The 27,581-nt window shown below is 44.5% G+C and overlaps 1 protein-coding gene across 1 annotated transcript in view; it reads right to left on the reverse strand.

The window, feature by feature from the left end:
- Nucleotides 1-27,581, reverse strand: part of LOC126235080 (sodium-dependent dopamine transporter) — a 644,375-nt gene that overhangs the window by 130,498 nt on the left and 486,296 nt on the right. Inside the window, exons 6-7 of the mRNA XM_049943817.1 lie at nt 25,731-25,869; nt 20,322-20,456 (exon numbers count right to left, since the gene is read on the reverse strand). Coding sequence (XP_049799774.1) covers nt 20,322-20,456; nt 25,731-25,869 — 274 coding nt within the window. The remainder of the gene's footprint in view (nt 1-20,321; nt 20,457-25,730; nt 25,870-27,581) is intronic.

A 27,581-nucleotide genomic window follows, 5' to 3' on the forward strand; every position in this document is an offset into this window, starting at 1 on the left:
GCCGCATCGAAACGGAAATTCAATACGTCTACAATGCAACTCTGATATGGAAATGTTCAGTAAGTTAGTTGCTCTTGAGTCACTCTAAAGTACTTTTGCGATAGTTGTCTGGATGCAAACGCTATTAGATTGTTTCAGTTTTGGAAGTTTGATAATTCGTGAGATAGAGATTGAAGTATTCCTCAGTCATTCGACTGAAGAAAGTTAATCTTTACCGTTCACAACGCGACGGTATAGTAAGACGAGTGTTAGACGTCAACTGAGTGATACTGGTTTATCGGACTTAGGCTTTGTACTGATGAACAGTTACAAACCATGAGAGCAATGGATCAACGACAGAAAAACAACTCTTAGTCTTGCGTAGGACACAATAAAACGAAGACACGAAGAAAGACAAGTACGCCGATTAGTCAAAAGTTGTCGTCAGCGTCACGATTACTGAACTGGACAAAAGTTAATCTTGAATGACATATCGGCGTGCGTGTGTTGTAGGGACAAACAATTAACTACAGAAAAAACAATAAAATCTGGGTCAAAAGGTAAATCTTACGTGTCGCCTAACTCATTAAACGGACAACACAATGCGTATTAATGCAAGTTGATTGACTCTTTAAACATTTTAAGTGACTAGGTGAGTACATGAATAGTGGACAGTGAAGAGTGATTGGTTTAAACCAGTATTTCGGCGTGTTAAAAAAAAGAAACATTTACTCCAACATAAGTTATTTCTGGAGTTACGTCGGTCCGTTGTTAATAACAGGACGTAGCAACGGCATAGCAACGAAATAGCAGACAGCAAAATTCCATCCTCGTTGTGTTACAGGTGCTGTTCCACGTCATACCGACGGGGACGAACATCGTTACAAGTCGCGTCTTCTCTCGGCGAGTGAAGAAGGAGATGGGACCTGGATAAACTGAAAGTACCAGAGGTTGTGGAGAGTTTCAGGGAAAGTATTAAGGAACGATTGACAAGAACGGGGGAAGGAAATACAGTAGGGGAAGAATGGCTTTGAGAGATGAAATAGTGAAATAGTGAAGGCAGCAGAGGATCAAGTAGATAAAAAGACGAGGGCTAGTAGAAATCCTTGGGTAACAGAAGAGATGTTGAAATTTACTGATGAAAGGAGAAAATATGAAAATGCAGTAAATGAAGCAGGTGAAAAGGAATACAAATGTCTCAAAAATGAGATCGACAGGAAGTGCAAAATGGCTAAGCAGTGATGGACAGAGGACAAATGTAAGGATGTAGAGGCATATATCACTAGGGGTAAGATAGATACTGCCTACAGGAAAATGAAAGAGACCTTTAGAGAAATGAGAACCGCCTTTATGAATATCAAGAGCTCTGCTGAAAAACCAATTCTAAGCAAAGAAGGGAAAGCAGGAAGGTGGAAGAAGTATATAGAGGGTCTATACAAGGGCGATGTACTTGAGGGCAATATTATGGAAATGGAGGAGGACGTAGATGAAGATGAAATGGGAGATATGATATTGCGTTGTAAATTTGACAGAGCACTGAAAGACCTGAGTCGAAACATGGCTACCAGGAGTATAGAAGATTCCATTAGAACTACTGATAGCCTTGGGACAGCCAGCCTTGACAAAACTCTGCAATGTGGTGAGCAAGATGTTCGAGACAGGTGAAATACCCTCAGACTTCATGAAAAAGATAATAATTCTAATCCCAAAGAAAACAGGTGTTGACAGATGTAAAAATTACCGAACTACCAATTTAATAAGCAACAGTTGCAAAATACTAACACGAATTCTTTACAGCCGAATGGAAAAACTGGTAGAAGCCGACCTCGGGGGAGATCAGTTTGGATTCCATAGAAATACTGGAACAAATGAGGCAATACTGACCCTACGAATTATCTTAGAAGATAGATTAAGAAAAGGCACACCTACGTTTCTAGCATTTGTAGACTTAGAGAAAGCTTCTGACAATGTTGACTGGAATACTCTTTTTCAAATTCTGAAGGTGGTGGGGTAAAATACCGGGAGCGAAAGGCTATTTGCAATTTGTACAGAAACCAGATGGCAGTTACAAGAGTTGAGGGACATGAAAGGGAAGCAGTGGTTGGAAAGGGTATGAGACAGGGTTGTAGCCTATCCCCGATGTTATTCAATCTGTATATTGAGCAAGCAGTGAAGGAAACAAAAGAAAAATTTGGAGTAGGTAATAAAATCCATGGAGAAGAAATAAAACCTTTGAGGTTCGCCGATGACATTGTAATTCTGTCAGAGACAGCAAAGGACTTGGAAGAGGAGCTGAACGGAATGGACAGTGTCTTGAAAGTGGGATATAAGATGAACATCAACAAAAGCAAAACGAGGATAATGGAATGTAGTCGAATGAAGTCGGGTGATGCTGAGGGAATTAGATTAGGAAATGAGACACTTAAAGTAGTAAATGAGTTTCGCTATTTGGGGAGCAAAATAACTGATATTGGTCGAGGTAGAGAGGATATAAAATGTAGACTGGCAATGGCAAGGAAAGCGTTTCTGAAGAAATTTGTTAACATCGAGTATAGATTTAAGTGTCAGGAAGTCGTTTCTGAAAGTATTTGTATGGAGTGTAGCCATGTGTGGAAGTGAAACATGGACGATAAATAGTTTGGACAAGAAGAGAATAGAAGCTTTTGAAATGTGGTGCTACAGAAGAATGCTGAAGATTAGATGGGTAGATCACATAACTGATGAGGAGGTATTGAATAAGATTGGGGAGAAGAGAAGTTTGTGGCACAACTTGACTAGAAGAACTGATCCGTTGGTAGGACATGTTCTGAGGCATCAAGGGATCACCAGTTTAGTATTGGAGGGCAGCGTTGAGGGTAAAAATCGTAGAGGGAGACCAAGAGATGAATACATTAAGCAGATTCAGAAGGATGTAGGTTGCAGTAGGTACTGGGAGATGAAGAAGCTTGCACAGGATAGAGTAGCACGGAGAGCTACATCAAACCAGTCTCAGGACTGAAGACCACAACAACAAACAACCTCCATGGTTCACCGTGGTGATACTTCCCTATGACGCCATTTTGACGTGCCCGTGCCCTGTTTCGACCATGTTAGGTGCTTTGATTGTGTGGAGACATAGTTGTTTCATCAAAAATGCCAGTTTGTGTCGTTTACGGGTGTATTAATCGATCCGGTCGTATTATAAAGTTTAAAGGATTCACATTTCTTTCATGAGTGGAGCCGTTCAAGCAATATTTTCTTTTGTATACATGAATTATGGTTGCGCTCTTTACTTTTATTGTAGTAGTTTTATTTCTGTCTTTGACTTTAGATTTGATTTACTTTACTCAGTGTCCATTCTTCCTCTTCTTTCCTCTGTTTTTTATTGCTTTCCAAAATCGCAAACGCTCAGACATCCGAGTCACACTGTATCAGCGGTCTCGTACCCCCTCAACACACGGCTTCATAACCGGACTGATTATTGGTGCAGCATCTCGTGCCCTAAATTCCTCCCGATGATAATAATTCATTGTTCACATTTCCTCCGTCTTTTAAAACGTTCTAGCTAAAACAGCCGGAGACAGCGGTTACGTGTGTGTGAATGCGCGTGTGTGCTTTGCTTCCTTTCTTAAGGATTTGGCTGAAAACTTGTGTGAACACTCTTTACATCGTGCCTGTCTGCTGCTCGATGTGTGAGTAGCAATCCATCTGCTTCCCAGTATAGCAATTCTCTCATGAAGTTTGTTGTAAATAATCCGCTGCACTTCAATAGGAACAATAATGTACATAATTACAATGCCAGAAGATAAAATGGCATTCATTACGCCACATTACGGTTGTCTGTACCACAAACAGGGGTTTACAATGCTTACCCATTAATATAAAATGCGCGACAGACAGCAAAGTAAGATTTGAAACAAAACTGAAAACGTTACTTCTACATCTCCGCGGAAGACTATCTAGTGCTGTAAAGTGTAAATGGTGATGGGTAGGAATTACAACCTTCTGTCTGTCTTTAATTAAAAACATAAACGAAAGTAATAAGTATTCAACATGGAGGCACGGTTACAAAAAAAAAATAATGTTAATACAAAGTGACTCGCTCCACATCATTACGATTTATGTGCAAATGATACATGGGACATTAACTAACTAATTATTGGTATATCACAAAATGTGATATATGCTTATATACTTTGGAAATAACCGAATGAAATTCAGAAGTAAAATGAAACACGTGATCAAATTAGACGTGCATTCCATTTGTGATTTGTTCGGTTATTCCTGAAAAACTGACAGTTATTGGCGTGAAATATTCCAGGAAAAGAAGCAAATAGCCTAATATTGGAAAGTTAGGTCTACATTTTACACTGGCTAGGCTATCATTACTTAAAAATGACTTTCATACAAGTTACAGGTCTTAAGCGTTTCACACACTCTCTTAGTCACATTTATAAAGCTGCCAATGCTAGAACATGTTTTAAAAAACTGTATCTTTTTTTATCCACTAAACTGATTTATTGGCTACACACCACATCATAAGTAAGATTTCAAAGTGAGGAGATGCACTGACAGTCTAATAAAACAGGAACTCTGTTTTGCATGGTAGTATACCTCTTCTGTTTCTTTAACATGTCAACAAATATTCACTTTGTTGACATTTACAACATACGGTGGCATGCGTTGCTTCTTTCCTAACTGCGCACGTTTATGTGCTAGCAAAAAAACATGTAGGAAGTTTTTTTGTTTTATTTTTTTTTTTTTTTTTTTGCAAACGTGAACATTAAAAATGTTGTGCACACAAGCTGAAAGCTGAAAATGTGATGAACATGAAGCTGTACCAGGAAGCAAATAAGCATTGGTTTCGGAGCTCTAGCTTTATTTGCTATCGATACAAAAACAATGAAAGTGGAATAAAATGCATTACGAAAGCATCCTTTTCCCATAACGGCCTTATCTTCTTGGTTATTGGAAATATATCAATAAAAAACAAGGTGAATTAACGAGGCCAAATGTATCGTCTTACTAGAGTAAGTATGCATTGAAGAACAAAGAAAGGTTCGAAATTACCTTCCTTAAATTACGTTATTCACGTAAGCGCTGCAAATTTTAGTATCCAAAACAGTTGTAGCTTGCACACGACAGAAATAATGAACGAGAATCAATCGTAGACAGTAGTCAACTAATGTTTTGCGCTATTTAAGATGGCAGCGGATCCCCGCCCACTTTGGCTTCAAAACAACGGAGTAAGTCTGTAGTGCCATCTCCCTTCTTTTTTCACCCCTTGGGTCCGGAGCTTTTGCAGTATCTCTAGAGCACCGGAAAATCGCGTTTTATCTCTGACGAGCAACTGTCTTTAGTAGCTCGTGGTTAAGCACGGACGAATGGCGTTATTTTTTTTAAAGATCGGGGCATAATCGTTTTATTGTTCACGAGTAAATAATGACGCCATTTTCACAAACTGTATGTTGTTGATGGCTTTTAGGTCCGTGAAATAAATAACACATAACACCGCATTACGTGTTGATGTACCGCATTAACACTGTGTTTATTCGAGAGAGTTCCACAGTCAGTAATTTTATTTTCAGCTCTCCAGATTTCACTGTTCATTCGGTTAGCACTGTCGAGCATCATGACGACCAAGGTAAGAGAAGAAAGATATATTTTTAAAATAAATATATCTGAATAAGGTGAAAAACAAGTTCCTTTGCAGTACGGTATCAGTTCCTTCTCACGGACGATAACTAATTGTAAGTGTAGCATCTGGCACTGCGATAATAACAGTTCTAGTAGCATAAATGTGTACGTTATATTAGTAATCTATAAAATATTCATCTATTGAGTCTTTCTTAAGACAATTTAGTCCAATTCCCAGAAGCCTGTCTTAAGTGTCCCCACAAATTTGTTTGATACGACTGTAGCGTTACAACTACGCTTCCACGCGCTAGTCCATCAGTAATATATGTATCACTGTGGCGATTCAAGCTTATTTATGCAATTGATTTTGTTTATTTCATACCCTTACAGTATAATGAACGATGCTAAAAAGCCATATATCACTTTTACAATTTCAGAGAAAAATCAGTTGGAAACCAGTTGAGATATTCGACGTCCCCTGACTAGTTCCATGTGTGAGATGCTTGTAAATTTGTTCAGATGTTGTTACTCTGATTATTAATTATTGATTTTGCATTGTGACATCTTCCGAGTATCCGACACAATAACACTTTTTTGCTGCGAATTTGAGGGACTGCATTATATTATGGCTCTTAGTCGAAATACTTCCATTTTGGCTAGTGCTATTGACTATTCTGTGGCTTCGTGTGCTACGTCTTTGTTAACCAAATGTCTTAGATGTACAATAAAATTATTGTGATAAGTTATATTATTCCAGAATTCTCAGTCAGGTTATGAGTAACGATATTGCTGGTGATTTCCTTCTTTTATGAGCGAATCTAGAGGTGAAGTCATACAACATTCTTAAACGGGAGGTTCGAAGCAACAGCGGTCTAGGTCACTCATAACAGTAAATGGAATATTTAACCCTTTTGACTGTCGTATCAGTCATATGTAACTGACATCAGTATTTTCGTGCTAGGCCACATCAGATAGATGCTCTACGGTGTATTCACGAGGTGTGGAAGTAGATCATCCTGGGGCCATTTGGCATATAGTCTGAAACTTGTTCGTAGCCGCCGGCCGCTGGTGGCCGAGCGGTTCTGGCGCTACAGTCTGGAACCGCGCGACCGCTACGGTCGCAGGTTCGAATCCTGCCTCGGGCATGGGTGTGTGTGTTGTCCTTAGGTTAGTTAGGTTTAAGTAGTTCTAAGTTCTAGGGGACTTATGACCTCAGCAGTTGAGTCCCATAGTGCTCAGAGCCCTTTTGTTCGTAGCCTTGAAAGAAGTAGATATGTTTGCATTTTACCCTTCTTTCGATCTTAGAACAGTAAATATAACTAACAGGACATGTAGTCATAAGCGACCATCATTGTGCTGTAATGTGATGCTTCCCTAGAATGGCCGCGTTAGACTTACGTGACTGAAATCGTGACAGACACTTATTGTCTAATAATTTTGAAAGCTTGAACCTGGTCCGTGAACTAGCATAGCAAATAATGTGAGTGCTCTCTTGCCAACAATGAGGTTGGGCAAAGATTCCAAACCGTTAAAATCAGCGTTTCACGTGTAAGTAACATTCTGATAAACGTGGTAGATTTCATATCTGTGATATTTACGTCAATTTGTCTGACGTTGCCTACAGCAGAATATTGATATCAGTCACAAATAACTGACGTGCTACACTAAGGGGTTACGAAACGGCTCTGGGGAGACCTAGTCCTAGCGAGTCACATGGCAGTCGATGGGATAGTTTTGCGACCACCAGTGCTGAAAAATCCTTACACGTAAAGTTAAAATACTACTCACGTAAATATTATGGCACCTTTTCATGTGATACCTTCAGCACGCAGCATTTCATTATGAATGAAGGGGCGCGGTGGTTGCCACACTGGACTTGTGCTTTGGACAAGACTGAAAACTTCTGTCGGTCAGTCTGATTTACGTTGTCTAGCGTTGTAGTAATGTTCTAGCGAACAAACCTGCATTGCCTGAGTAATCAATTCGCCAGTTTTCTATTAGTAAAGGAAAACAAAAATATGAACTGTGTTTGTAGTGAAATATCGAAAAAACTTCGTTTCCATGTATTCGTGAAAACACCTTTAAAATATGAAACAGTTCGTACGGACAAGTTGCATAATGTCTGCCCCGATAGCAGTCTGTTTTCGGCCGGTGAGCGGCGAGGACGTCTTGTTTACGTCTCGTCCGCAGAGTCGCGGTCCCGTCAGCAGAGTCGCGAGCGCGCGTAGTTTGTTTACTTCCTCGCCGCAGCTAATACTCGCGTCCGTTAACACTGAGTCGCCATGGCTCATTCGTCCAGAAAAGCTACCATCAAGATCAGCTTCCAGCCCGACTACGCACGACCACGTGCCTTTGAAGTTGAACGATTCATCCGTGACGTAGTTCAAATACCAACACAGCACATCATCGGTATCCACCTATCCATCACAAGTAGCGTCGTTTACGTCAAGATGGTCGATGACGAGTTATGTCACGCAGTTGTGAACAGATGCGCGAACACTCTCAAGTTCAAACACTCCGATGGTCACATCGGAGAGGTTACTGTTGACCATGCTGGACTAGGATTACGCACACTAAGAGTCTTCGAACTCCCTTTCGAAGTACCACCGGACGTCGTTACCTCAGCTTTCCGCCCTTATGGGACGGTAATTAGCCACGTGGCCGAAAAATGGAACACCTTCGAGACGTACCAAGTCCTCAACGGCGTCCGACAAGTGAAAATTGAATTAAAGAAACATGTGCCGTCCTACTTAGTCACAGGTGGCTGTCGAGCAATAATAATGTACGACGGCCAACCTCGTACTTGTTCTGGTTGCGGCCAGGAGGGTCATATGCGCTCGGCGTGTATTCAACGTCGGGTTACACAACTTCCATTGCATGACACGACACCACCTCCTACGCTCACGGCCCTCCCCCTCAATTACGCAGAGGTGACACGATTGACCGTCATGACAGACGACAACCCCCCCGGAAGACAGGAAGCGTTAGAATGCGCACCTGTCGCCGGTCCTGGATTGACCAACACCATTACGGTGTCTGCTGGGGTTGAAGAACGCCGCCCATCGACTCCACATGAAGATTCGGACGAGAGAATGGAACTCGACGCTAGGGTTGTACCGACCTCTGCCTTTCTACCTGAGGGGGATGCTATACGGGAACCACAAACTCTTTCGGACACAGAAACCCACGTCCGCAAACAAAGGTCACCGAGAAAACATAAAAAGCGACGTCGCACACCCTCAGACGATTGCCTCCGGCGGACGTCTTCTCCAGTTGACGACCGGACGGCCGACGAAACGACGAGGAAAATGGATGACACGAGATCGCCCTCACCTGTCGCTTTGTCTGATTTTGACAAACCCGATTCCGCTCTCTCGGACAAACGGATGGCCAGCACAGCGCCCGCCGTTGGTACACAACCGGAAACAACTGCGGATTCACCCTTAGTCACTCAGCCCATAAGTGTTCTACCGCAGCCACCGTTAACTTACGGACCTTGGGCGGATAACATTGAAGACGATTCTACGGCCGTTGTGGTGGATGAGGAGAGGGGTCTCTCCTCCCACACCTCGGCCCCTCCCGAGTAGCAACAGATGATGGCGCGGACGCGGCCAGCAGATCACAGGCCCCACCTTTTATACGGCGACACCGACGGCGGCCCCCACCGCAGGAGACGATCTACAGACCTATCGCCTAACGACCATCAACATTAACACCATTCGGACACGTACGAAGTTGTCGCTGCTCCAAGACATGCTCAATGCAGCAGATGTTGACATTGTCTTTCTCCAAGAAGTCTTCGTCGCCGATTTCCCGGGTATGTATGGTTATACGGCTCATGTGTCCCACGCCTCGCCAACTAACAGTGGAGTCGCCATTCTCCTCAGAGAGGGCCTCGAGGCGGACGAAGTCCGATATCTCCCCGACGCTAGAGGAATGGCCGTAACGGTGCAAGGCGTCCGGTTTATCAATGTGTACGCCCCTTCCGGGACGAATCGCCGTCGTGACCGATCGCTCTTCTTCGCAGAAGGAATAGCACCGCTTTTTCAGGGCAGGCACGATGACTTGATATTAGGGGGCGATTTCAATTGCACCCAAGCACCTAAAGATCAGCTGCCACGCCATTCACCGTGCCCCGAACTTGGGACACTCATCGGCGATCTCCAGCTGGTAGATACATGGGAACATGCCCGAGGAAATAGACCGGGATACACCCATTTCACGAGTCACTCGTCTAGTCGCATCGGTAGGATTTACGTCTCCCGTTCTCTCGCGGCAACGGTGAGTGACGCGGAGGTGTGGCCAGTAGCCTTTTCTGATCACGGGGCCTATATATGTGCCGTTACCCTTCGTCGCCAACGGGTGTGGCGCAGCCGACATCCCTGGAAATTAAACCTTGCTCATCTCGCTTCTCCGGATTGTCGACGCGCCATCGAAGACACGTGGACTTTGTGCGTCCGCCGTCTCCCAACGTATCCTACGTCGATTAGTTGGTGGTTAACCTGCGCCAAGCCGGCCCTACGGCGAACCTTTATTGCGTATGGTCGTGAGACTGCTGCTTGGAGGCGGCAGACCCTTGATTTTTATTTCACCGTTCTTCGCGAATGCGCCTCCTTGCCACCCACACCGGAACGACAGCTGACAGTTCAGCGTGCGAAAGCACAGATCGTAGCCCATATGCGCCGACACCTCGAAGGGACGATCGTCCGAGCGCGGACACAAGACAGACTCGCAACGGAACGACCCACCATGTACCACGTCACTGCGAAGACGAGCGCTGATACATGCCATCACCACTGAGGACGGCCGTCATCACATCGCACAACGCGATATTGCTGCAGCCTTCTTCGACCATTACGCACGACTTTATTCTGCTCAATGTTCCGACCCGACGACGGTGACAGCAGTCTCACAACTGGTTTACGGCATTGTCCCACAGGATTTACAAACTGAATTATTGAACGACATTACGGAAGACGAAGTTATCGACGCCATCGGTAAAGGAGCGGCGAATAAGTCTCCTGGCCCCGACGGGCTCCCTGTGGAGTTTTATAGAACTTTCCAGTATTTACTGGCTCCCAAGTTAACAGACATCTGTCGGGAGCTTATGTCCCCCGCGGTGCCGCTCCCTGCGACCTTCGTAAGGAATAATTATACCGGTTCACAAACCTAAAGGTGGGGCTCGAATACAAGATTACCGCCCGCTAACACTCGTCAACTGCGACATGAAGATATTCACCAGACTGTTAGCAAACCGTCTACGACCGACCCTACCTTACGTCATCTCGCCAGATCAGACTTCCCTAGGGGGTATCAACAACATCCACACAGCACTGTGTCGATACCGTGACTTAATAGCCCTAGCCAGGGCACGCCGCATCCCGGGAGCGCTGGCATCACTAGATTTTAGCCAAGCTTTTGATCGAGTGGATCACGCGTACCTAACGTCCGTTCTCCAGCACATGCAGTACCCACAGCAATTCACAGACGTCGTGATGCGCCTCCTCCGAGGGGCGACTTCCAAAGTGCTCGTTAACGGGCGTCTCTCGCAGTCCCTCCCGATTTTCCGCTCCGTGCGCCAAGGCTGCCCCTTGTCGACGTTACTATATGCTCTGGCACTGGAACCGCTCCTCTGTGGCCTCCGTCAATGCCTCACCGGTCTTACCCTACGTGATGTCACATTTCGCTGTACAGCATATGCAGACGACCTGGTTCTCGTGTTCCGCAATCGCGACGATGTCAACAGAGCACTAGAATGGATTACCACGTACGGTGTGGCTTCCGGCAGCTGTCTCAACGTCGCCAAATCGGTCGCCATGGCCATAGGAGACGGGTTGACCCCAGCGTGTGTCGAACCCCTACAGCTTCGTGGCACTATCAAATGTCTCGGAATAGAGTTTCACGACGACATACGGCGCACTGCGGCTCTTAACTACCGCCGCTTATTACAACAAATTCGGGTCCAGATCTTCGACCTTCGTCTGCGGACACTCGACATTCTCCAAAGGACACACTTCGTCAATGTTTACCTCGCATCGCGCCTTCCACATATAGCGCGTGTTCTCCCAATACCGTTACTGATGGCTCGCCGTCTATTAGCGGCATTCGGAGCCTACGTCAGTACCGGCATGCTCTTCAAAGTCAGTTATGAGTCACTGACCCTTCCCCCAGAAAGGGAAGGTCTTGGCCTAGTCCATGTCCACGACAGAGCTGTGGCCCTGTATGTCAGCTCACACATCTACATCTACATCTACATCTATACTCCGCGAGCCACCTTACGGTGTGTGGCGGAGGGTACTTATTGTACCACTATCTGATCCCCCCTTCCCTGTTCCATTCACGAATTGTGCGTGGGAAGAACGACTGCTTGTAAGTCTCCGTATTTGCTCTAATTTCTCGGATCTTTTCGTTGTGATCATTACGCGAGATATATGTGGGCGGTAGTAATATGTTGCCCATCTCTTCCCGGAATGTGCTCTCTCGTAATTTCGATAATAAACCTCTCCGTATTGCGTAACGCCTTTCTTGAAGTGTCCGCCACTGGAGCTTGTTCAGCATCTCCGTAACGCTCTCGCGCTGACTAAATGTCCCCATGACGAATCGCGCTGCTTTTCGCTGGATCATGTCTATCTCTTCTATTAATCCAACCTGGTAAGGGTCCCATACTGATGAGCAATACTCAAGAATCGGACGAACAAGCGTTTTGTAAGCTACTTCTTTCGTCGATGAGTCACATTTTCTTAGAATTCTTCCTATGAATCTCAACCTGGCGCCTGCTTTTCCCACTATTTGTTTTATGTGATCATTCCACTTCAGATCGCTCCGGATAGTAACTCCTAAGTATTTTACGGTCGTTACCGCTTCCAATGATTTACCACCTATGGCATAATCGTACTGGAATGGATTTCTGCCCCTATGTATGCGCATTATATTACATTTATCTACGTTTAGGGAAAGCTGCCAGCTGTCGCACCATTCATTAATCCTCTGCAGGTCTTCCTGGAGTACGTACGAGTCTTCTGATGTTGCTACTTTCTTGTAGACAACCGTGTCATCTGCAAATAGCCTCACGGAGCTACCGATGTTGTCAACTAAGTCATTTATGTATATTGTAAACAATAAAGGTCCTATCACGCTTCCTTGCGGTACTCCCGAAATTACCTCTACATCTGCAGATTTTGAACCGTTAAGAATGACATGTTGTGTTCTTTCTTCTAGGAAATCCTGAATCCAATCACAAACCTGGTCCGATATTCCGTAAGCTCGTATTTTTTTCACTAAACGTAAGTGCGGAACCGTATCAAATGCCTTCCTGAAGTCCAGGAATACGGCATCAATCTGCTCGCCAGTGTCTACGGCACTGTGAATGTCTTGGACAAATAGGGCGAGCTGAGTTTCACATGATCTCTGTTTGCGGAATCCATGTTGGTTATGATGAAGGAGATTTGTATTATCTAAGAACGTCATAATACGAGAACATAAAACATGTTCCATTATTCTACAACAGATTGACGTAAGCGAAATAGGCCTATAATTATTCGCATCTGATTTATGACCCTTCTTGAAAATGGGAACGACCTGCGCTTTCTTCCAGTCGCTAGGTACTTTACGTTCTTCCAGAGATCTACGATAAATTGCTGATAGAAAGGGGGCAAGTTCTTTAGCTGTGGCGCCACCACCCGGATAGTTTGACAGGTTTGCTGTTGGAGTCCCTAGCTCCGCCCTCCCTTATGCCCACACTGACGACGCAAGACATACCCCCACCCTTCTACTATTTCGGGAACTTTTACATTGATTACCGGGTTCGATTCCCGGCGGGGTCAGGGATTTTCTCTGCCTCGTGATGGCTGGGTGTTGTGTGCTGTCCTTAGGTTAGTTAGGTTTAAGTAGTTCTAAGTTCTAGGGGACTGATGACCATAGATGTTAAGTCCCATAGTGCTCAGAGCCATTTTACATTGAACACAGCTATGTCCGTATCGCAGTACCACCGACGAAACAGGCGTCGGCGCGGGATATATATCATGTCCTACAGCAGAGGCGCCCACGAAACATCGTGGAGACCAAAAGCCCTCAGGTTAATTGGAAGGTGGTGTGGAAGACGATTCACGCGGTTCCACTGGACACAGCCATCCGATCCACATGGTACATCACAGTCAATGGTAAACAGATCACCCGATCGCGCCTCCACAAGATAAACATGGCGGAATCGCCTCTCTGCGTAGACTGCGGGATGCCAGACACGGAAGAACACCGTCTCACATGTGGCGCGGCAGAAGACGTATGGCGCTTGGTGGGACAAATTTTCTCGTATTTTCTACGAGTGACTCCGGAACACATTACACCTCGGTTTGTACTATTTCCGGATCAACAGTATTTCCCGCGCGACAAGACCAACGCTGTCACGTGGATCCGTGCGCATGCGGTACACTACTTATTTCACGATGGACCTAAAGATATATTAGACTTTTGGAACTACCTACAAGAACGTCATTGCAAGATCGTACGGAACCCAAAATACAGACAGTATTTTTCTAATTACTTAGGGAGTGCCTTACGCGACCCTCCACGCAGCTGGATCATCCACAGGTAGGAGAAGATACCCATTGAGTGAGCTGACATGACTAAGTTCGATTCTCGGTGGAACAACATGATATACGTGAAGACGTACCTGGATGAAGAAGCGTAAGGAGAGTAGCGACACACCCTTCTGCATCCTGTATGAAGCACTTTTCTTTTTCGTTTTCCCCATATACATTACCTCGGTGTAGGAACGTGCCGAGATATTGTTTTCTTTTTCTCAGAGCACGATGCGGTGCTAGATACATTTATTTTTGTTGTGGTATAAAGTAAAACCACATTAAGAATGTATTAAAAACAGCACATAAAAATAAATAAATAAATAATAATTCCCACAAAAGATTTCCCCTTCCCATCCCTGACCCCTTCACGGACGAGGGGGACACTGCGACCAGGCCTCGGGTTACGACCCCTGATCGCTCTGCCTTCCCCGCCCTCCCCCATCTACTTAAAAAAAATAAATAAAATAAAAAAAAGTGGTCAGCGAAAAAAATAAGCAAATAAAAAAAGTAAAAAAAAGAGATAGCTGAGTGGTCAGCGTGACGGATTGTCGTCCTACGGGCCCGGGTTCGATTCCCGGCTGCGTCGGAGATTTTTCTCCACTCAGCGACTGGGTGTTGTGTTGCCTTCATCATCATCTCATCCTCATCCGGCGCGCAAGTCGCACAATGTGGCGTCGACTGTAATAACGCCTGCACCAAGGCGGCCGGACCTGCCCCGCAAGGGGCCTCCCTGCCAATGACGCCAAACGTTCGTTTTTTAGTTGAATAAAGTGCAAATGTATAATTACAGTATCCATACTAACAAACATGAGTCCGGACATTTTTCTGTACGCCGGGCGCAGCTGCATCGCGTGTCTACAACGCGATTTTATTAACGTCTCTATGGCAATCTCTTTTCATAGCTCTGTAGAAGGCCCTCGTTTTCTCCTACAGCCGTTTGTGCTTCACTTGACAAAGCTCTCAAAACCGCTGCCAGGTGTCAGGGATTTCCTTAAGTTAATTCGTCTGTAGGAGTGTCTCAGTAGTAAAGAATAATCTGCCGCGCGGGGTAGCCGCGCTCTCTGAGGCGCCTTGTCACGGTCCGTGCGGCTCGCCCCGTCGGGCGTTCGAGTTCTCCCTCGGGTATGAGTGTGTGTTGTCCATAGCGTAAGTTAGTTTAAGTTAGATTAAGTAGTGTGTAGGTTTAGGGACAGATGACCTAAGTAGTTTGGTCCCATAAGACCTTACCACAAATTTTCAAAGAATAACTGCATTAAAACTTCATGTATTATACGGCATTTTTCTCGTGTCTCAGTGCTTATGACGTCATATCTCTTGGACTATGAATAGTACAATAATGTACACTGCCGGAAAAAAATTGTACACCCTTTTAGAGGTTTCCAAAACATTCAAGTCATTCAATTGCAACGGCGCATGTAGAAGTAATAAAATGATTACAGAGCAACAGCATAAGCGGTTCTAAGGTACCAGTTATCAGTCCATGCTGAAACGCCTATATTAGTTCGTGGTGCAGACTACAAGGGGTGCCGCCGTTGACTCTGGCATCCGGTCGATCGTACACGTGCCGAATATTGTCCTGGGATACGTTATGCCACGCCTGCTCGACCTGTTCACGTAGTTTCGAAAGAGTTGTTGGTTGACGAGTCATACGAGTCACATCTCGTCCAGTTATATCCCATACGTGCTCGATTGAAGACAAACCCGGAGATCGTGCTAGTCAGGGAAGTTGCTACACGTCTTGCAGAGAACGTTTAGTTTCACGGGCGTTGTGTGGGTGAGCGTTAGCCTGTTGGAACAAACATCACCTTCCTCTTACAGAAACGGCAAAAGAATGGACGTAACAAAATTCTGTAGGTACCGAGCGCCGATTAGCCTCTCTTCTAGAGACATCGAGGGTGAACGATAGACGTGGCTTATCGCACCCCAAATCATATGGCCTGAGGTGGGGGGCCAGTGTGTCTCAGACGAATGCGCTCTACGAGACAGCGGTCACCAGACCTACGTCGTAAGCGCAAACAACCATCACTTGCATGCAGGAAGAATCTACTTTCATCCCTGAAGACTACGGCGCGTCATTCCATCTTCCAAGTGATCCTCTGAAGGTATCAGTCAGGCCATGCACGTCGTTGCTGCGGCATGAATGGGAGACGAGCTAGAGGCGTCCCTGCCCCTATCCCCACTGCTAATAGCTCGTTCGCAACAATTCGTGTTGACACGTCTGGGCTCACAAGCCCTCGTATCTGTGCTGTGGTAGCTGTACGATCTGCCACTGCTGCCCTTACAATACGACGTTCCTGGTGTTTTTTTTTTTTTTGTCTTTATTGTGATTTTAAACACCTTATATAAAGGCGGGCTGTCAGCAGCACAATAAGCCGCTCTTCAGCCTTGAGTTTGACAACAATTAGTACATAAAGGTGGCACAGAGTAGACAGTAAAAACGGTGGGCAAAAAATGTAGACACTAAAAATCGAAAAAACATGGAGCCGTTCACGCTGGACGAGAAACATCACTAACACTGGGCGACACGGTGCACAGAATATGGATGATGGCGACGGCACGTGAACGGTGGTGGCGTGACGGCGAACAACACTACACACAAACGAAGGCACACACACGAAACACTGACGGCGATGATCTCCGGCGCGCGAATGTTCACTGAGCGTGTACGAGTCCGGGGACTTGCCAAGAGAGGAGGTGGAGGAGGAGGAAGGGGAAGGGGAATGGGAGAGGGGAGAGCAGAGATGCCATGGGCAAAGGAGAGAGGGGGAGGGAGGAAGGGGGAGGGGAAACCCGGGGGGAGAGGGGAGGAGGGAGGTAGGAAAGGAAAGAGAAGGGAAGGGAAGGGAGAGAGGGAGGGTGCCGAAAGGAAAGGACACAGGAGGTGGGGGGGGGAGGATCAAAGTTGATAGGAGGGGTAGATGCAGGGGAGGAGGACATCATCAGGGAGGGGGAGCTGGCGGAAGCCACCTTGGGAGAGGGTAAGGAGGGTTGAGAGATGGAGGCCGGGTGGGACGTGGGAATACAGGCGCGGCAGCGGGCGGGGGTGGGAGAGGATCGGGGAGACGAGCGGGTGAGGAGGGTCGAGGTTCCTGGTGGTCGTCTGTGCTATTTGGACGTTCAAAAATTCGTCTTCGGGTATGAGAACATTCACGTGACTGTTGATACCATTGTCGTTCCACAACTGAGCAGCATGTTCAACTTGTATGGCAATTCTCCGAAAGGCACAATTTGACCCCATTTCAAACTCGCTTTGTTGGCTGCACGAAGCACGAGGAGATTCCACATGACTGCCTGCTTGCTCCACATTTCTGGACCACATTGAGTCCTCTGACTGTGTGATTTCCCTCTTAAAATGTCGACACAGATGGCGCTCTGGTAGCTATGCTACTACGCCGGACGACGTTGAAACCATTATCGGTACTTCTACTATGCCCCAGGTGGCATATGCCGTCATCGGATCAAAATCGACGTCGTCTTTCCAGGCCTACTATTTTTTTTTCGGGCAGCGTATTTGTATAGGTACATTCAGCGGCATATGTGGATACTGTCAGCGAAATGTGTTTGCAAATACAGTTATTAGCACAGAAGTAATATATTTAAACGTCATGCATGATGCGGCAGTTTCTCACTAATCTCATTGTTTACGAAGTCATTTCTCCTGAACTATGACACGTAGGCGGTTCTTATCCCCGCAGCATTTGCTGCCTGACATTAAAGGATATGTGTACTAGGTTTGGTTGATATCTGTCCAGTGGTTTAGAAGAAAGAAGAAAACGTGGAAAATACATATATACATACACACAAACATATATCCATTTTTATAATACGTATGGATTTCAGGCTGACATAGATGGTTCCTGAAAAAGTTCTATACCGTTGTTTTTCGATTTTTTTTTTTGTCACCCTGAGCAACTGACCTCGTATTCTGTTTTTAATAACTTTGATGTCAGTGGGATCTTCCATATTTCTATTTCATTCTCTAGATTGAACGGGCTGTTCTAGTAATGACCTACTGTACAATCAGGGATTTATTAGATGTTTGGAATGTTTACATTCTTAACGAACCTAAATAAGTGATCAGTATCTATCCTGGTCGACGATCTCTGAAGGTCCACTTACTCACCTTCTCCTCTTCCGCTGAGCAAAATCTAATACCTAAATAAATCTTTTCAGCTGCCTCAGATAGGCCCACTTTTGCCTTGAGAATGCCCATTTGTCACAGACATATCGTTTTCTGTGGTCATAACTAAAATGCCTCTCAAATAATTTGTAATAGTGCTTTCTGTCTGAACAACATTGTTGTTGTGGCAGAAACTGATACCGGCGCTAGGTCCCGATGTTGCAGAATATTGATGCTGGGAAGGAGAGCCCTGAGCTGTTAAGTAGGGATTCTGTTAAAATGTAGTCGGCCGGGGTGGCCAAGCGGTTCTAGGCGCTACAGTCTGGAGCCGCGAGACCGCTACGGTCGCAGGTTCGAATCCTGCCTCGGGCATGGATGTGTGTGATGTCCCTAGGTTAGTTAGGTTTAAGTAGTTCTAAGTTCTCGGGGACTGATGATCTCAGAAGTTGAGTCCCATAGTGCTCAGAGCCATTTGAACCATTTTTTGTTAAAATGTCGATATATCAAAATATCGATGCATTTCCATTGGTATTGCAAGTATTCCGTCGATATCCGTATTGTCGATATGTCCTTTAATCGATACTAGAAACTAGATATTGAAAGTGATATTTTTTATCTGTCTTTTCTTGACTCTTAGGCACTATGGTTCTTACTGGCAGATTTCTTCCCCAGCCTGCAACTACCAATCTTTGAACTGTAACAGTATACTACTTACTTAATTTAATTTCATATGCTGTTTTGCAAATGAGCACCAGATCTGGGATGAATGTATCTATACTGACTATTCATGAAAGTCTGTTACTTCCATTTGTCATTTCTACCATTGCAAATGATAGGTACGAGGTGCGAGAGGTAGACCTTTAGTGACAGAACTGTACGTGAATGTTGCAAATTACCACTTCCCGCTCATACCTATGAGGCAGAAAGTGCGCTCTCCTTACTCTCTGAGCGCCTGGATCAAGAAAAGATAGACTCACTGTGAAAGTAACGTAGAGTCGGTACAAAATTCATGCGCAATACTGCACGGCTATTTAATGGAAAATGGACTCTTGTTGTCTGAAATTTATGTGGTAAGTACAATGTTTCGGGAACATATCAGAAGTGTTTCACTCCCAAGATTCCTCTCGCTTATGCTGCGAAAAAATCTTTATATTAATATACAGATATTCTTATTGCAAAAATATCGATATTCATAATATTTATCGACACAACATGTATCAATATTTTTTTTAAATTTGCATCCCTACTGTTCAGTATTTTACAGCTTTTGATGTTTGGGCAGCCAAGGCTGAAGTAACAGGGGATAAACTTAGTCGGTACAGAATAGTGGCGCTGGTAAAGAGTGGTCAGCACTCCTGATGGCTGCGAAGTTGGGGACGAGTTGGTAGCAGGTAAGCCCCGGCGGTACACAGTACTGGTTCTGGTAAGGAGAGGCCAGAGCTAGATCATACCTTGGAAATTCTGACAGATGCAAAGTTTAAACTAAGGTGGTAGCGAGTACACCTAGGTAACACAGAATGTTGATACTTATGGTGTGAAGCTGGGACTGAGATGGTAGCTGGTAATTCTCGAATAGTGATGGTGGAATGGAGAGGTTTGATCTGGTATGTACCTCAGCATTTCTGTTGACTGTGGGGTTGGGGCTTAGTTGTAGGCAAAATCAAGTGATACAGCATAGCGATGTTGGAAAGTGGAGTGTAGTGCTGAGAAGTTGGGACTGAGGTGGTAGTGCATACATAAGAAGATGTTAGAACTGGCTATCACCTAGGTGTTTCTAATGGCTGCGATATTGATGCTGATGTAGTGGATAAGTACAGGGGATACAGAGTAGTGTTGCTTGTGATAGCTGTGAAGTTAGGACTGAGGTAGTGGTGTGTACGTAACGGGGGTGCATGGAAGGATAGGTCAGAGTTGGCTATCGCCCCAGTGTTGCTAATGGCGGCGAAGTTGATATTGAGGTGATAGCTGGTAAGTCCAGATGGGAGTGGGTAGTGCAGCTGGAAGCAGAGACCAGAGATCGCACTCACCTCGGCGCTTCTGATAGCTGCGAAGTTGGGGCTGAGGTAGTAGCGGATGCCCTCGGCTGACCCTGGCAGCGTCACGCCTCGCACTAGCAGGATCAGCAGCACGGCGTACGGGAACAGCGCTGTGAACCACACCACCTGCAACGCAGAACGTTTCGAGTATTTCACTTCCTAGAAATGGCGTGTTGAAGGTCAGTATTACCGTCCGCACACGTAACACTTTCTGAGACAGTCAACACAAGCAGATAATACCACCTGTAAAACTGTCTTCGTATGTTCATTAATAAGAAAAGGAGAAGGCGACAATAGAAAGTGCGACACATTAAGCACACAGCCGGCCGCAGTGGCCGAGCGGTTCTATGCGCTTCAGTCTGGAACCGCGCGACTGCTACGGTCGCAGGTTCGAATCCTGCCTCGGGCCTGGATGAGTATGATGTCCTTAGGTTAGTTAGGTTTAAGTAGTTCTAAGTTCTCGGGGACTGATGACCTAAGATGTTAAGTCCCATAGTGATCAGAGCCATTTGAACCATTAAACACACTGCTACAGCGTCATCAGTGCTAAACTGGAAATTTTTTTTTTGCATCACCCAAGCAGTTATATAGCCTGTGCAAAATCTGCGCATGAGCCACAGAAATGTTTACTACCCACAGCAGTGGAAATATACTACTAAGGGGGCGAAAATTCGCTGAACGACCTACGGCTGTAGAGAACCATCGATTCATTATTTTAAATTACGTGAGTCATATTGAAAGGATTTAGCGGTGATGGGTCTCTTGGACATACGAGCACATTGAGGATGAGGATTTTATTTAGATACAATCTTATGAAATGACTTAACCTTCTGAAAGACCACTAAGGATGTCCTAAAGATTTAGAATCAATATTACACGGACGGTAGATGATCTTTAACTAACTAATTTGAGACAAGTAACAAAAAAATGTGCAAATGTGTGTGAAATCTTATGGGACTAAACTGCTAAGGTCATCAGTCCCTAAGCGTACACACTACTTAACCTAAATTATCCTAAGGACAAACACGCAAACACATGCCCGAGGAAGGACTCGAACCTCCGCCGGGACCAGCCGCACAGTCCATGACTGCAGCGCCCTTGACCGCTCGGCTAATCCTGCGCTGCAGACAAGTAACCAACGGTCTTAAATTTATACGAATTTTTAGGGTGGCACGATGACTAGAACGGCTAGTGGGTGCGAGGCATGTGTTTATAAACAAGTTTCTGCATCGACGTTAGTGGCGTTACCTTTAAAAACAGTTGACAGTCGTCTGTGTTGTTGCCTTAGTGGTGTGTTTCTTCACAAAAACTCTTAAAATTAATATAGCACGCTATAGTACAATTAACAGTAGCACTATAATTCTAGAATACATATTGTACAGGTTCATATAGAGAGAGTAATTTGGGTTTGTTCATAAATAACTTCCTGCTACCAGTAATGATTTTTTATTTACTTTCACACGACGCGTTACGGGAAATGATTCTCATTTTCAAGTGTGTATTTCTTTGTATTATGCCATTTTTTCGTAATGTTTTCCATGTGGGTCGGAGGCTTTCAAAAAACGATTTATAGTGGACAGAATTTAAAAGAAACAGTACTTTGATATAAGGTACTACTATCCGGCAATGAATATTTAGTTTTTTATGCATATGAACAACTTACATGTTATAGTAACAGACTAAACAATTGTTCAAAGAGACGACCCTCAGTCTCAACGTATGCACGATAATGGCGTACATTTTTTTAAAATGTGTTTATCTGTTGTACGAGACTGAGAGATAGGACTCACTGCGACGTTATCACAGTGAAGAACAAAGTGATTCAGTTTACAAGATTTGAAACAATCCCTGGATCATTTGTATTAGTTTATCAAACAGTCTGTTTTGTTGTACAAGTTTTGACTGTGCCTATCTCGGCTTTAATTTTTATGTTTTATGTACTAGTTTAACAAGATAAACATGTCTGAAGGTGCAAATACACTTCTCATGTTTTCTGCCAGGTAACATTCTGCAAGTCCCTTAATATTTCGTCGAAACATCTGTACAGCACGGTGATAGTTGCTGTCGTCACTGCTGCAAGATGCAATAGTGATACTCTCACAGCGGCGTCAAACTGGAACCACAAGCAGAAATTACGAATACACGGGGACGTACTCAGAGTTGGATGGAAGTAGCGTTCACAGTGACCCCGTCTGGATTCGAAGAGAGGCCTTACGCGCATGCACAGAGGGCAATGCCAGTGCCGCATCGAAGGTTCTTGTTTCTCCCTTGTAACTGAATGGCAGCCACTGCCGGATTCAAGACAAGCCTTACTCGAAATTCAGGATGCCTGTTGATAAGATTGTCTCCTGTATGGATGCATGCGGCCTTGTTGATAATACTATTCCAGAACGACAATGCAGAAGATAAAACTTGTGTACCCGGCAGAGTTCAAGCCGTTATAAAGGCGAAAGGTGGACACGGCTCATGTCCATTAATAGATGTCCCGATATTTTGATAATATAGTGCGCCTCTTGGTAAATGTAAATAGTTGTACTTTTAGAGTTCCATCAATAAAACAGGGACGAATAATGCCATCAATAGAAAGCGCGCTCCATTCATCAGCAGACAAAGGTTCTTGTTTACCCACTTCTCTCATCAAGCGTGGATTTTCGCCTGAGCAGTAGTGCATTTTGCAAAGATTCGTTCGCCCCTTCTTTGTAAACGATGTTCATCTGTTAACAAAGTCTTACATAGACACGCCACATCAATCTACTGTTTTGGTAGACACCATTTGGAGGACAGTAACTGATTTTGAAAGTAATTGCCATTAAGCTGTTATGAAGCGAAATATGGAAAAAAATGAAATGGTTTGGAATGCAATGTTCGCAGAACATTCCTCTGTTAGACATCACTCGCTCATTCAGGTTGCCTCGTAGCGATATGTTACTTTCATTTCTGTCATAGCTTCCTGTTCTTTCTCATTGACGTATTTTAACCCTCACACTTCCAGTTTCTTGAAAATTTTTAATAATATTTGCAATTATTTTATGTTGCTGAAGGCCTCTTCGAAAGCCCTTTCAGCATAAAATCTCAACGCTGCTCTAATAGTTTGGCGACTTCCGCTATAAACGGAAAGCATATACACTTTTTGACTGTCCTAACGTTGTGAAAGTCTAAATCACCTCACACTCAAGTTATCCTTTGGCTACAACAGCATAATACCGTCTGACAGACTTCTAGCGCACAGGTGCAGCCGCGTCTGGATATATTTGGTGCGGTCTGTTTTAGTTGGCTCGCCCCGTACCTGCAATGCCAGCTTGTTGACTTGTTGATACCTAAACCTGCAGTTTAATTCTCAGATTCCTGGTGCGTTAAATTTGTATGTTTGCTTACATGTAGTGCCCCTGGGCAACGCTCGTGGAACTTCTGCTCCTGACCGCGGAACAATGCTTTCCGATGCTGTCCCTTTGTTACTATTTGATCAAATTCTATAAATGTTACTTCGATGAAGTCTCCGAAGGCTCTTTTCTGTGGCACAGAAAAAATACAGTTTCTTTAAAGATAAAATCGAGATCAAAATTCATGACCTCTAAACGTTAAAATTTACTCTCGGATGTCAGAAAATTCCTTACATCATAGGCCTGAGCTGTAATTCTGCGAAAACCGCATCTGCGTGTATTTGGTATTGCTTGTTTTAGTTGGCTCGCCCCGTACCTGCAATGTCAGCTTGTTGACGCCTAAACCTGTAGCTTATTTCTCAGATTCCTGGAGCGTTAAATATTTATATTTTAGTTTTATATGGAGATTTATCGTACGTGAAAGACAGTGTATATTTTGCCTATAATGTAGGCAAGTGGCAGAAATAAAAATGTACACTACTGACCTTTAAAATTGCTACACCAAGAAGAAATGCAGGTGATAAACGGGTATTCGTTGGTCAAGTGTATTATACTAGAAGTTACATGTGATTACATTTTCACGCAATTTGGGTGCATAGATCCTGAGAAATCACTACCCAGAACAACCATCTCTGGCCCTAATAACGACCTTGATACGCCTGGGCATTGAATCAAACAGAGCTTGGATGGCGTGTACAGGTACAGCTGCCCATGCAGCTTCAACACGAAACCACAGTTCACCAAGAGTAGTGACTGGCGTATTGCGACGAGCCGGTTGCTCGGCCACCATTGACCAGACGTCTTGAATTGGTGCAAGATCTGGAGAATGTGCTGGCCAGGGCAGCAGTCGAACATTTTCTGTATCCAGAAAGGCCCGTACACGACCTGCAACATGCGGTCGTGCATTATCCTGCTGAAATGTAGGGTTTCGCAGGGATCGAATGAAGGGTAGAGCCACGGGTCGTAACACATCTGAAATGTAACGTCCACTGTTCAAAGTGCCGTCAATGCGAACAAGAGGTGACCAAGACGTGTAACCAATGGGACCCCATACCATCACGGCGGGTGATACGCCAGTATGGCAATGACGAATACACGCTTCCAATGTGCGTTCACCGCGATGTCGCCAAACACGGATGCGACCATCCTGATGCTGTAAACAGAACCTGGATTCATCCGAAAAAAAAATGACATTTTGCCATACGTGCACCCAGGTTCGTCGTTGAGTACACCATCGCAGGCGCTCCTGTCTGTGATGCAGCGTCAAGGGTAACCGCAGCCATGGTCTCCGATCTGACAGTCAATGCTGCTGCAAACGTCGTCGAACTGTTCGTGCAGATAGTCGTTGTCTTGCAAATGTCCCCATCTGTTGACTCAGGGGTCGAGACGTGGCTGCACGATCCTTTACAGCTATACGGATAAGATGCCTGTCATCTCGACTGCTAACGGCCTTTGGGATCCAGCACGGCGTTCCGTATTACCCTCCTGAACCCACCGGTTCCATATTCTGCTAACAGTCGTTGGCTCTCGACCAACGCGAGCAGCAATGTCGCGATACGATAAACCGCAATCGCGATAGGCTACAATCCGACCTTTATCAAAGTCGGAAACGTGATGGTACGCATTTCTCCTCTTTACACGAGGCATCACAACAACGTTTCACCAGGCAATGCCGGTCAACTGCTGTTTGTGTATGAGAAATCGGTTGGAAACTTTCCTCATGTCAGCACGTTGTAGGTGTCGCCACCGGCGCCAACCTTGTGTGAATGCTCTGAAAAACTAATCATTTGCATACCACAGCATCTTCTTCCTGTCGGTTAAATTTCGCGTCTGTTGCACGTCATCTTTGTGGTGTAGCAATTTTAATGGCCAGCAGGGTATACTAGCTGGATTCAAAAACAACTTAGCACATCAACATTGACAGTTCGACTATAGCACAATATATTGTGTAATAACGGTCGTCATCACTTCCACATGCAGGTTAAAAGGAAATGACGCAGTGCCGCTGCGGCCTTCTTACCTTGCCTGACGTGGAGATGCCCTTCCAGAGACTCAGGTAGCAGATGAAGTACACAGCGAGCAAGCAGAGCGCGATGTCCCACTTGATCTGTCCCAGGTCGTGCAACCCTCCGCTCTCGTGCAATTCCAAAATGGCGCGACTGCAACAAAATCAAAGATACTTTATTAACGCTGTTTATAGCTACCGCCACAGCTGTCAAGTAACTATAAACTATCAATGATGCATTTCGCGCAATGAACTTCTGAATGTAGCGTTTGGTCACACTGATGCTTCATAATAAATGATTGGCGTTGGTTGCAAACTGTATGAACATATTCTCAGCAAGGGCAGGCACTAAATGTAACCACTAGCCAGATACAAAACATGAAAATGTGTTGACAGCTGCCAGTTTGTGCCATACCGTGACTCGAACCCATGTTACCTGCTTATCAACAACAGGCTGCTCAAAGATTTTCGCAACACTTTTTCATAAATAAAATATTATACAATTAAATTACAATAATAGCAATCATGCTCATTTTATAAATAATAATAATAATAATGTACATTGTTAACATATGTATATTTCAGTATCGAAAATGTGAGAGTACGTCTTCTACCTATCACTCGTTATAACATGGCAGTGTGGGATAACGCTGATTTTATTGACCGACATGCAGCCAACTAGCACACCGGATTCCACAGTCGTGTTTCCTACCTGCAGGTTGTGTGTAATGACTGATTCGTATGTTCATTTGATTCTTTGTATGAACTTTAATCTGCCTTCTATTTCTCGTTTATGTAACTTTCAACTAATTGTAAGTATCCAGTTTTATTCTGCAAATTAGGAGCTCAAAGAACATTCTTGTACTTAATATGTCAATAGTTCTGGAATTGAATCTTAACATTTCATCAAACCAAAGAATTTATTTGCGATAGCACATACATCGTGCACAAACACCAAATATTCATCATATGGATTTGCAGCTCTTGTATACTTCGTGTTTGCAGTTAAAATTGTTGGATGTAGGGTCCGTCACTTATGAAAACACCGTTTTTTCAAAGTTTTGAAACGTGTTTCAGTACCTCTGTGCCATCATCAGTGGGTTTCTGTTTTATTTAATCTGTAATGTGAATATTTTTACTAAATGATTACAAAACTATGGAAACAGTTATGACAACTAATTGTTTCTGTTAGTTAGGTTAGGTTAGGTTAGTGGTGTTTAACGTCCCGTCGACAACGAGGTCATTAGAGACGGAGCGCTAGCGCGGGTTAGGGAAGGATGGGGAAGGAAATCGGCCGTGCCCTTTGAAAGGAACCATCCCGGCATTTGCCTGAAACGATTTAGGGAAATCACGGAAAACCTAAATCAGGATGGCTGGAGACGGGATTGAACCGTCGTCCTCCCGAATGCGAGTCCAGTGTCTAACCACTGCGCCACCTCGCTCGGTCAATTTCTGTTAGTTACTACCTTTACATTCGATCTGCATGGTTTTGCATGACCACTTGCGTTTTATTTCTTACTGGTTGCTTGTCATCTGCAGCCAAACGATGTTGATGAGAAACTTTGTTGGGAGTTAACCTATCATTTTATGCTTTAAACGTAATTTAGTTGGTCGCGATATTTCGCGCATATATTCGTTTTTACTTGTTTTGTGTGTAAAGCCCTTTTTTCTCAGCATCCTGATGAGGTGTTGTGGAGCACACGTAAATACAACACATATTTTCAGAAATTTGGTCATAAAAAGCTCTTTACGCTTGACCAAAGCACATTGTAACCATGGTTGTTGTGTGTCCCAGCCCAGTCAGTGTTCATTTGTTCACCAGTGAGTTTGGTGCCAAACTTGATTTTTTTTTATATTTTATCTTTG

This window comes from Schistocerca nitens, chromosome 1 (assembly GCF_023898315.1).
Source record: "Schistocerca nitens isolate TAMUIC-IGC-003100 chromosome 1, iqSchNite1.1, whole genome shotgun sequence".
Classification (NCBI taxonomy): Eukaryota; Metazoa; Arthropoda; class Insecta; order Orthoptera; family Acrididae; genus Schistocerca; species Schistocerca nitens.